The sequence below is a fragment of the Physeter macrocephalus genome, unplaced genomic scaffold (genome assembly GCF_002837175.3).
Source record: "Physeter macrocephalus isolate SW-GA unplaced genomic scaffold, ASM283717v5 random_79, whole genome shotgun sequence".
NCBI lineage: Eukaryota > Metazoa > Chordata > Mammalia > Artiodactyla > Physeteridae > Physeter > Physeter macrocephalus.
Genome location: NW_021145365.1, coordinates 33,748 through 44,812, shown reverse-complemented (window position 1 = coordinate 44,812; position 11,065 = coordinate 33,748). Strand labels below are relative to the sequence as shown.

Below are 11,065 nucleotides of genomic sequence, written 5' to 3'. Positions count from 1 at the left end.
CCGACTCCCCCAAAACGGAGCCCACGGCCCAGGAAGAAGTAGGACAGCTTCTGGGGCTCCAGGACAGGCGCAGCCCCTTCTACCGCGAGGGCTAATGGTTTTGCTCCCTGCAAACTGGGGAAGCGACTGAGCCAGGGAGGGGGCGGGACCACACTGATGTTTCCAAAAATACTTTTAATATTGGGTCCTCTTTTGGGTTGTGTGCGGAGCGGTGACCGCACGTAAGGCTGGAGAGTGGGTGCCCCGCCCCCTTCCGAGGCTGCGCGGGTGGTGGTGGGCGGGCGCCACGTGCACATGCCCCGTGCTGTCGTTGACGGTCCGGGGGTCGTTCCAGCTGCTGGTCCGGCCGTTGATCAAGACCGCGGCCCGCAGTGCCGACTTGACGGCCGTCTCCACCCAGCCGTGCGGGTAGGCCGTGTGCTCGCCGGCGAAGTAGACGCGGCCGTAGGGGACCGCCCAATCGTTCTCCTGACCCTCGTCCTTGTCAGTTCGCCAGAGCATCGGGGGCTGCACCACGAAGGCGCCCTGGCTGTGCGGGTCCTCCGCCCAGCGCTTGACGAAGCCGCTGCCGTCCCAGAGCCGGTACACGATGGGCCCGTGAAGCGCCGCCACGTCGTCGAGCGCCAAGCGCAGGGCTTCGGACAGGCTCAGGCCAGCGAACGTGGCGGCCGCGTCCGACCACGTGTACGAGGCGAGCAGCAGCGCGCCCTCGCCAGGCGGCGGGTAGAATATCACGCGCGACGGCCGGTCGGTGCTCGAGTGGCCGCCTTCGATGTGCTCGTCGTGCCAGAAGGGCCGGCGGAAGCTCAGGAACACCTTGGTGGCCGGCACGTAGTGCAGCGCGCGCACCGCCTCCTGCCGCCTGCGCGTCAGCGGCGGCGTGAAGGTGATGCGCTGCAGCGCGGGCCCGCTCACCGTCAGCAGCACCACGTCGGCCGTCAAGGACTTCAGATTCCGGGCGCGGCGCGAGGGCTCGAGGTACACGCTCACCTCGTGCGTCCCCTGCTTAATCGCCACGACGGGCGCGTGCAGCAGCACAGGCCCCGACAGCGCGCTCAGCAGCGCGCGCGGCAACAGGTCCCAGCCGCCCACGATGCGGCTGTACCTGCGGCGGGGCGGGTGCGTGACGGGCTCTCGGGCCCTGCATCTCCGCAGCGGCCCCTCCCCAGGCACCCCCGGCTCCCCGCTCCCGTTCTCACCTGCCGGTTGCCTCTAATCCCACCCCTTCATCCGCCCCCGCCCTCGTCAATCCCCGATGGGCCCCGAGGCCCGGGAGCAGAGCCCCGGGAGCAGAGCGGTGTGACCCGGGAACCCCGCCGCGTCCCCTCAGGGCCACGCCACTCTCCAGGTCCCTTTCGTCCCCTGGAGGACCCGGGATGCGGGGGCGAGTGTGGCGGGACCCACCGCGCCTCTCTCCGCCCCCTGGGCCCCTGCCCCCACTTCTACAGGCCGCGCCCACCCCGCCAGCCCCGCCCACTCCGTACTCGCCCCGCCCCTATCGGAGCCCCGGCGTCTGTCCAGCCCGCCGCCTCACCGGAGCCGGTCGCTGAGGCAGCTGTGAGCCCGCAGGGCCTCGGCAAAGCTGAGATAGAAGAAGCCGTCCTTGGACATCACGTCTCCCAGGAGCCGAACGGCAGGCTGGCTCAGGTTCCCCTCCCCGAGGAGGTATTCCTGGGGGATGGCGTGGCCCAGGTCAGGGCCCAGGCAGGCTGCACCTGCCGGCTCCTCCGTACCCCCTCCCACGGGGCCGCTCCCCGCGGAGCCTCTTAACTTAGTTCAGTGACAAGACAGACCGTGCTTAGTGCGGTTCCCTGGACCTCAGCGATACGCCCCCCGCCCCCCGGCCCTTGTGACAGATGAGGGAAACCAAAGCCCAAAGAGGGGCGTGTCCAGCCCCGTCAGGCAGGGAGGAGGTGGCAGGCCTGGGGTCCCAGTTTCCTGCCTTCTGACTCCCCGCCCAAGGCCCCATGGGCACCCTCCTTGTCGTCGTTTCTCAGACAGCGACACCGAGGCCCTCACTCACCAGGAGCGTGTGCCTTTCAAACTTCATCATTGCCTTTCTGCAGCCCAGTGTCCTGAGATCTTTGACGGCCTGTGGAGGGACAAGCAGATGGCGCGGAGCTGTGGGGACAGGACCGGGAGGCCCCACCTGGGGTCCAAACCTGGCTTCTCTTCCTGCTCCTGCCCGTGGCCGGCCATTTACCTCTCTTGTTCAAGCTGCCAGGTGTTGCCCATGCTTGGCCCTCAGCCTTGCCCTCCACTGCAACCATGTCACCACCCTGGGAAGTCTTCCTGAGTCGTTCCTACCCCTCATTCCCCGGGCGTTCGGTCCACCCGGACAATGTCACACTCATCCTGGTTGGGTGTTATTTTGCCTGCCTCTGTCCCAGCCTGTGCGCTCCATGCGCTGTGTCCTTATGGACAGTAATTTGTCTCAGTCAGCGCTGTGTCCTTACGGACGGTAATTATCTGTCACCTGGATCGTTGTGGGCGCAGACGGAAGTGGAGTCCCTTCTGCCCCCCACCCATCAGCCCTGACAGGGCATGACTGCTCACGGGCGTTTGTTCACGGCGCCTCCCCTGCCCACAGCCTTCTGTGGCTCCCCCGTGCCTGGAGCCGCAGAGTTCCAGCCCTCAGCCTGCCGTTCAAGGCCCCTGCCAGCCCCTCGGTTACCATCTCTTAGGGCAGCTTCAGGTCTACAGCACAGTGTCCAGTGCCCAGACCACCCTCGGGTCTCTCCCACCTCCACGCCCCTGCACTTGCTCACCCTCCTCATCTTTGCAGGGCACCCAACTGGTCATCCTTCACCACTTTGTTCAAGCCTCATCCCCTCCCGGAAGCTTCGCTGCCCTCTGTTTTCAGCCCTCTCCTTTGTCCACCTGGCTTCTCTCTTGTGGCCGGGGAACTCCCCAAAGGAGGTGTCCCTTCACTCACTCACTCACTCACCCTTCCCCTCACATTTCCCTAGGCTCCTTAAACTGGGCACTGCCAGGGCACAGAAATGGCCTGGACTAAGTGCCCACCCTTGTCCACGAGAGGAGATGGACAATTAGGAGCTCCCATAGGAGGCTTAGGCTGGCTCCTCCCTGAGGGCATCAGGGAAGGCTGCCTGGAGGAGGGGACACTGGAGCTGGTTCTTGACGGATGAAAAGGGTTCCCTGGGTGGGAAAAGGAAAAGGGCTTCCAGGCAGGGTCAGTGGCACGGGTGTGGGACGGTGGGCAAGCATAGTGCATACGAAGGAGTACAGAGCCGAAGGTGTTTGGGCCACCATGAGAGTTTGGGGTGGGCAATAAAAATTTCTTGGAGAGAAGATGGGGCTAAAGGAGTGGGAGAGACCAGACTGCTCAGGGCTTCAAACTGAGGCTGAGGCGCTAGGGAGCACAGGGGGCTATGAGCAGGGTGGGCCAGGGTGAGGATGCAGGGAGCGGTCCAGGCCTGAGCTGGGGCTGGAGCTGGGGGGACGGAGAGGTAGGAACAGTGTGAGACAGTCGAGGGCAGGACGGATGGAGCTGGGGCCTGACAGGGAAGGCAGGAAGCGAGGATGGCCCCTGGAGTTCCGCTTCGTGACTGGGGCTGGTGATGATGGCACTGTTGTGAGATGGGGAACCCAGGAATCTGAGTGGGTTCAGGGAAGCTGCCGCTGAGCTCAGTGGGAGCTGGAGGGTCCTGGGGGAGGGATGGCCAGGGGGAGACAGACATAGGTCTGGGTCTCAGGAGACGGACTTGGAAAACATAAGCCCACAGATCATAGTTTAAACCAAAGGTGTAGAGGGACTTCCCTGGCGGTCCAGTGGTTAAGACTCAGCTCCCAATGCAGGGGGCATGGATTCGATGCCTAGTCGGGGAACTAAGATCCCACATCCCACAGGTCGAATGACGCAGCCTAAAAAAAACCAAAACAAACCAACAAAAAAACCCAAAGGTGTAGAAAGGTGAGGTTGTCCCGGCCAGTGTGTGAGTGAGAAGGGGATGGGAGATGGGGATCAGCAGGGCTTATGGGGAAACTAAAGATGGAAGAGCCAGTGATGGGAGACCAGAAGGAATGGGAAAAGGAAGGCTAGGCCAGGAGGAGGAAAGGGCATGGGACACCACAGCGTGGAGGACAGGGGCAGGGAGACAGGGCTGCAGGGCTCGCGGACGCGCCTACCCTGTTGAGAGCCATCTGGTAGATTTCTTCGGGCGAGTGGCCCTTCTCCTTGGGATGCAGCTTGTAGCCCAGCTTCTCAGGCATCTTCTCCACCACGTAGTTCCGCAGCTTCACCTCGTTCACCTCCGTCCACGTGTTCTCGTCGTACTGGGTGAATTTGGTCAGATTGAGTCCCAGGCTCTTGCAGAGCTCATGGAGGATCCTGAGGGAGTGGGAGCCGCTGGTGAGGGTCGGGCGGGGGAGGTGGGGGCCCTTCTCCCCAGTGGGGCTTGGAGAAGGGAAGGGGGTGGGTGGGGCAGCTGGGGACGGGGCTTGGGGCTGGGCATGAGGCTGGAGCCGGGCTCGACTGGGGGTCGTCAGCGTCAGGGACGGGAATGAAAGGGGAACAAGGCTGGAAGGCTGAGGGCAGCAGCACTTCAGGGCTGGGTTTGGAGGGGGAGGTCGCTTTCGCTGGGGATCAGGTAGGAATGGGGACAGAGCTGTGTTGGATGGGGGTGGGAGCTGGGGATGGGGAAAGGACCAGGGTCGGGGAAGATAGAGCTGGGGGTCTGGAAGGGCTGCACGCAGTGGCCTGAGCACTTCAGGGGTTCAGTGGTGGGGCTGGAGCCGGGGGGCCTGGAAATGTCAGTCAGGAAAAGGTCAGAGCTGGAGGCTGGGTCTACGCCTGACTTGACTGGGGCGCCAGGTTTGGGGTCAGAGTTGAGGCTCGTGCTGGCACTGGAGCAGTGATTGAGTTGGGAATCTGGTTGAGACTGGGCTCAGAGGTAGGGGCTGGGGTGGCCCCGTGCCTGCCTGGCCCCCCCCCCCGGTCAGGCCCCACCTGTGCGAGCTGGGCATGCGCATGGCTCCCAGCTCCCCAATCCAGCCGGTCTTCTGGTCCCGGTAGGTGAAGATTCGGCCCCCAATCCTGTTGTCTGCCTCCAGGACGGTGACCTGAGGGACGATGGGCAGCAAGCAGGTGCTTAGCTCCTCCTACTGACTCCCCATCTCCACCCTGTCGCAGTCCCCCCACCCCACCCAACCACCCAAACTTCCATCCCCACAGCAGCACAGATGGAGATGAAAGAAGGATCTTTTTTTATGGGGAGGTGGGAGGGGCTGGTGGGAGAACAGAAAGTCATAGTGAATATGTACAATGTGACAATTTCCAGACTGCAGCAGGAAGGCCGCTGGCCAGATTTCAGAGGGACTTCCCAGCTCAGGGAGTGGGGAGATTTCTTGTGTGTACTGAAGTCACTGGCGTGGCCCATACTCATTCTTGGATTTCAGTGAGAGGGACAGTGGTTAGACTTCAGGGGGCACTTCCCCTTACGTGGAGTTTCCATCTCCACCAACACAAACTCCCCCCAGGAAGTTGGAGGAGGTTTCAAGGGACTTTCCTCCAGGATGAGAGTGGGGCAGGGAAAGTCAAAGGCCCCTCAGCACAGACACATGTTCCCTCTGGGTTTCATGTTAGGGCAGAGGGTTCCAGGCCTTGCTCCCCAGACCACAAGGAAAGCATAGCTCCCTCTCTCCGCCTCCCATCACCCCCACCCCTCAACAGGGACGTGGCCAGGACTCCCAGCTGCAGCAGGAAAGACTCAAGGTAGACAGCAAGCAGCACTTCTCACCTTGTGTCCAGCATCGCCGAGCACCTTTGCGGCCAACAACCCAGCCACACCCGCACCAACCACAGTCACCCTCTGGGGCTTCGAGGTCCGACTGAGGCCCAAGGTCACGACTCTGAGCAGCTGCTCATGGTCGGGGTCCCGCATGCATTTCTCGAAGGGGTCGTGGCTCTGGGCAGTTTGCCAGTCCAGGGAGGCCGCCAGGCTGAGGAGGATGGGGACCAGGGCGAGGAGGCGCCAGGCTGGGGGGAAGAAGGACAGGGTCAGCGGGCAGGTCAGCGGGTATGTGGGGAGAGAAAAGTGGGTTCTGACCCCTCCCCAGCTTACTTACCCAAGGAGTCCATGTCTCTCTGGGGGAGACGTTGTCTGGGTTGGAGGGGAAGCAGGGCCACTGTGACAGGAGCCTGTGTCCCCCCCGAGCCTGGCCCGCTGTGGGCTGCCCCGCGCCCACCTCAGCCCTCCCCACTATGGCCCTGGTCTCTCTAGACGTGTCCGTCCCCTGATCCCGGGCTAGCCGGCTTCTGGTCTCTGCTCACCTGTCTGCCCTCCTCCTCTCCTGTCTCTCTTCTCTGTGCCCTCTCTCTCTCACCTCCTCTGGGTCTCCCTGTTTCTCCCTTATCTGCCCTGCTCAGCCCTGTCTCCCCGTCTGTTTCCGTGGGGCCCAGTCTCTCTGGCAGCCTCCTTGCTACCTCGGCCTCCACAGGCAGCAGCACCTCCTCTCTCCTCTGTCCCCTCCGCCTGTCTGCCGAGTCCCCCCTCCTCTCGAGCCGAGCCCCGCCCTCCCCTCCCTTTTGGGAAATCGAGCTGTGGGAAACGAAACTCCTTTCGCGGGTGGGCGGCGGGTCAGATGCTCAGAGCCTAGTTGAGGCTGGAGGGGGCGCGGCGGAGGGGGAAGGGGTTGGGAGGAAGCAAATCAGTCTGGCCTGCCTGAGCCCTTGGTCCCCCTGATCTGATCGCAGGGCCCCTGTGTCTGCCCTCTCCTCTGCCCTCTCTGCCTCTTTCATTCTCAGAGCAGGGGGAAAGGCGGCCTCTGGCCTTGGGACTGCGTGTGCCCTGCGACAGCCTCTGAGTCCTTCTCCGTGTCAGCCGTCCCTGTGCTCTGGAGGGCCCTCGCTGGCCCCCGCCGCATGGCCGTTCTGAGCTCAGTGAAACGGGCACAGCAGGGGACTCGCAGGCAGCAGCTCGTGGTCGGTGGCACGAGCTCTGGGCCAGCCTGCCTGGGTCCTGAGTCTGGCACCTGCCAGCGGGGGACTTAGAGCAGGCCTTCCCCTCTCTTTGGCTCTGGTGTCATCTGTCAAGCGGGGGCCGCTCCTGTGCTGGTGGGAGTAGGCAGTGAATCCAGGTCGGGGCCCTGGGAACAGCAGCCGGGTCAGCACTAGAAGCTGCTTCTTAGGAAATGCCAGCTGCTGCCGCCGCGGGGGTGCTACAGGGATTCAGTGAAGGCCCCCTCAACCCCAGCCCCCCCGCACAAGGAGCCCGTCCGCCCTGCGCTGAGAACCACTGTGACGGCTCAGGCTAGGGCTTCGGCGGGGGGCACCTCGGAGAAACTGTCCAGTGCTTCTGTCTCTCTCCCCGGCCTTGGCCATCGCCACCCGCTGTCCGTGGGCCCTTTTCTCCTGAGGGGCGAGGGGCAGGCAGTGAGAACAGGGTGACCCGGCTCCAAGGAGCCCCTGCGTGGCTCATGGCTTCGGGGCTTCAGCCAAGGGGACACGTGGTGGGTCCTTTGAAGGGGGTGGGGAGAGGCAACCTTGGGGATCCTTCTTGGGGTTGGAGGAGAGAGCACCAGGCGAGTCGTGAGGAGGAAAGCCAGAGGGCGGCAGGTCCTCTGCAGCAACCAGTTGGGAAAATCCAAACAGTAAATCAAAGAGGGATGTGGTTTGACGGAGGTACGGGGTTGGAGGGGGTGCATACCAGTAAGTCAGAAAACATCTGATGTGGGTGGGGAGGCGGCGCCAAGAAGGAAACAAAATCAGTGAGCTGGACACTGAGAGAAAGCCAGGGGCGGGTCAGCAAAAACCAGCAGCGAGGGGGTTGCCGCTCTCTGAGGTGGCCTGTGCTCAGAGCTCTGCCCTGGGTAGAGGAGGAATCTGAGGCTCAGAGGTGGCCAGGGGCCGGGCAGGGGCGGACCCCAGGACTGGCACAGGCCTCAGAGCTGGCAGGCCTTCCCATCGCAGACCCCGCCTGCTTCATTCACAATGAGGTGGAGGGTTGGCGTGCCATCTCATCAGGACCTTACACACCTCGTGAGGGAGGGGGAACCTGGCCCGCGGCGGGGAAGGCACTTGCCCCGGGCCCCACAGTGGGAGACAGCAGAGCTGGGAGTCCACCTGATCCCAGGTCCCTACCCCCACCCAGCCCCCTTCCCGGAGGCCCCTCTGCTCTACGGCCTCATGGCAATGTCCCACACAGAGAAAGGGGGCAGCAAGAACGTGGAAGCAGGAAGGGACGGAGGCAGCAGAGCCAAGGGGCTCCCGGGGTATGTCTGGGAAAGGAGTGTCGGTCCGCAGAGCATCTGGGGGGGCCCTCCTGGGGTCCCTGGGTTGACCCCCTGGTCTCTCCCGCACAGGGTCTCTGTTCACAGTCCCCCCGGCTCCGGGCACACCCCCAGCTCGCCCCCTGGACTCCGTGGAAGGCGTGCAGCCGTACCCCAGAGACCCCACGCGAGGCGTCAGGTGGGGAGGCGAGCAGGACTCGCGGAGGCTGCGAGGGCAAGGCCTGCCGGTCTCCTTGATGCTGATAAAGCGACGGTGGGTCCTGCTGAGTGCTGCGTGCCCGACATGCTACACGTTCTACTTCACTGACTCCGGTGACAACTCTGACAGGGTGGGTTGAGCTGTCCCCATTTTACAGTGGAGAAAACTGGGGCCCAGATCAGGCGCCAGCTCAGAAGGGGCAGAACCTGTGTTTGATCCCAGCAGCCCGGCTCCCGGATGGTTTCCACTTGGTTAGCTCAGGCTCGAGGACCGGGTATGGGGCCCGGGCGGGGGCTCTCCGTCTCGGTGCTACGCACTTGGGACCAGTTTTGTGAGGAAGGTCCTGGGCGTTGTAGGGTGTTGAGTAGCATCGCTGGCCTCCACCCACTAGAGGCCATTAGCACTTGCCCCTCAAGGCTTAACAGCTACAGATGTCTCTAGACATCGCCAGCCATTCCTGGGGGAAGGGGAGGCAGAGAAGTACTGGGCTAGGGTTTGGCTGATGTTGTGTGGAACACCCAAGAGCGGCCAGATATGGTCCACGGTACGGTTGGCAGGAAAAGAAATGCGGGAAGGCCATACACCAAAGGTTGCTTTGGGGTTAAGAGACTATGAGTAATTTGGGGGGTTGCTTTGGTAGAAATAACTGGATCTTCCAGACTCATTCCTGATAAAATCAGAGATTGGTGTTAGGGTTGAATTTAGGGTATTAGGGTATGAATTAGGGCCATGAGAAAGAGTGGTTTGGATTAGGTTAGGTTTCCTAAGCTTGTGAGTAGGAGATACAGGACACACAGCGAGAACTGAGGGTGGGGGCAGATGGTGGGAAAGACCTGGGGCTTTTTCAACCCTTTCAGGTAAAAATTGTCTCTAGGGAGAAAACCCTACCTTATTTGGCTGGCTTCTAGAACCACCATGACAGTTCTAATGGGGTTAGGTCACATCTGAAGCAGCCAGAGACCTGGCCCCGCTCCCCCCTCCCCGGGGGGGCCCTCTGTGGCCCCTTAGGGCAGCTACTAGTGGTGGCGGCCACAGAGATGGGCAACAGACAGGGCTAGTGCCTTATATATATTCTTTCCTCTGAGTCAGTCCAAAGACCCTGAGTGGTCAGTATTAAAACTTTCACCGAGTCTCAGAGGAGGGCAGGGCCTACCCAGGGGATGCCAAGGGCCCCAGGCAGAAGTCGGGGGTCCAGACCTGGATGGGGAGGGGTGCAGAGGGCAGAGGACAGACCTACTTGAGGCCCTGATCTCTGGCCTGACCCCCAGACAGGGGCCCCCTTGCCCCTCCTTCCCCAGTTTCCAGAGCCCCAGGGCTCTGATGGGCACTCACTGCATGGCTGGCTCTGGCGGGCTCTCTCGGCGCCCATGGCCTTTCTGGTTAGCCCGGGACAGAAGTCATCGTTGGGCGTGTGCGAAACCGGGCTGAGTGGTGCTGGCTCTGTCCCGATTCCCTTGTTAGACCAGAGATGCCAGGGTCCTGGTGTGGGGTCAGAGCAGTCGGGAGGCTGTGGAGCGCAGATGCCCCCTTCTCGAAAGCTTTTTATTACGGAAAATCTCAAACATATATAAAAACAGACTAGGGTGATTAAGCCAGGTGCATTCATCGCCTCATAGCCTATCTTGTTTCATTTACACTTTCTCCCTCCCCCACTGATTATTTTACAGCAAACCCCAGACATACTATCATTTTTGTAGGTGAATACTTGAGGATGTTTCTGTAAGACAGAAGTCAGCAAACTTTTTCTATGAACACTTGAGGCTTTGGGGCCACGTGGTCTCCACCTCGCCTACTCAACTCTATCCTCCCAGCAGTCACAGCATGTCAATGGATGGGTGTGAACGTGTTCCAACAAAACTTTACTTACAAAAACGGGAAGTGGGGTCACAGTTTGCCAACCTGTGCGCTAAAAGAACAGAACTTGGTGGGAGGGATAAATTGGGAGCTTGGGACTGACATATATACACTGCTATATATAAAATAGATAACTAATAAGGACCTACTGTACGGCACAGGGAACTCTACTCAGTACTCTGTAATGACATATATGTGAATAGAATCTAAAAGAGTGGATTTATGTATATGTATAACTGATTCACTTTGCTGTATAGCAGAAAATAACACAACATTGTAAATCAACTATACTCCAATAAAAATTAATTTAAAAAGATAAGAACTTCTTTGCTTTTTCAAAAATAAAACTCCAATACCATTATCACATTTAAAAATGATATTAAATCAATGCTTACACTTCCCTGATTATCTCAAAACGTGTTTTTTTTTTCTTTGGGCCACGCCATGCGGCATGCAGGATCTTAGTTCCCCGACCAGGGATCGAACCTGTGTCCCCTGCACTGGGAGCGCATAGTCTCAACCACTGGACCACCAGGGAAGTCCCATCAGAACTTTTTTTTCTTTTAACAGTTGGTTTGAATCAACATTCACAGAGCCCACACTGCATCTGAGTGATACTGAGTATCTTTGTCAGGAAGTGTCACTTTCAGTTCAGTGGATTTGGGGGTCTATGTTCTTAGAACCCAGGGGTGGGGTCTGATGTGGCCCCATGGCCCCAGGCTAGGCCTGAGCCTAGCAGAGCAGCACACCTGGGCTCTGCCT

The 11,065-nt window shown here is 60.7% G+C and overlaps 1 protein-coding gene across 2 annotated transcripts; it reads right to left on the bottom strand.

The window, feature by feature from the left end:
• Positions 1 to 174: 174 nt before the first annotated feature.
• IL4I1 (interleukin 4 induced 1) lies at positions 175 to 10,545 on the bottom strand. 2 transcript variants are annotated; one of them, XM_024132802.3, is made up of 7 exons: positions 9,782 to 10,545; positions 5,760 to 5,998; positions 4,970 to 5,082; positions 4,150 to 4,351; positions 2,024 to 2,092; positions 1,535 to 1,671; positions 175 to 1,105 (listed from the first exon to the last, which is right to left on the bottom strand). In XM_024132802.3, exons 1-7 carry the CDS (start codon positions 10,053 to 10,055, stop codon positions 175 to 177), a joined length of 1,965 nt encoding a protein of 654 aa, XP_023988570.1. In that variant the 5' UTR covers positions 10,056 to 10,545. The 2 variants fall into 2 exon arrangements, with proteins under 2 accessions (XP_023988570.1, XP_028339638.1); XM_028483837.1 differs by lacking the exon at positions 9,782 to 10,545 and adding an exon at positions 6,088 to 6,141.
• Positions 10,546 to 11,065: the final 520 nt, after the last annotated feature.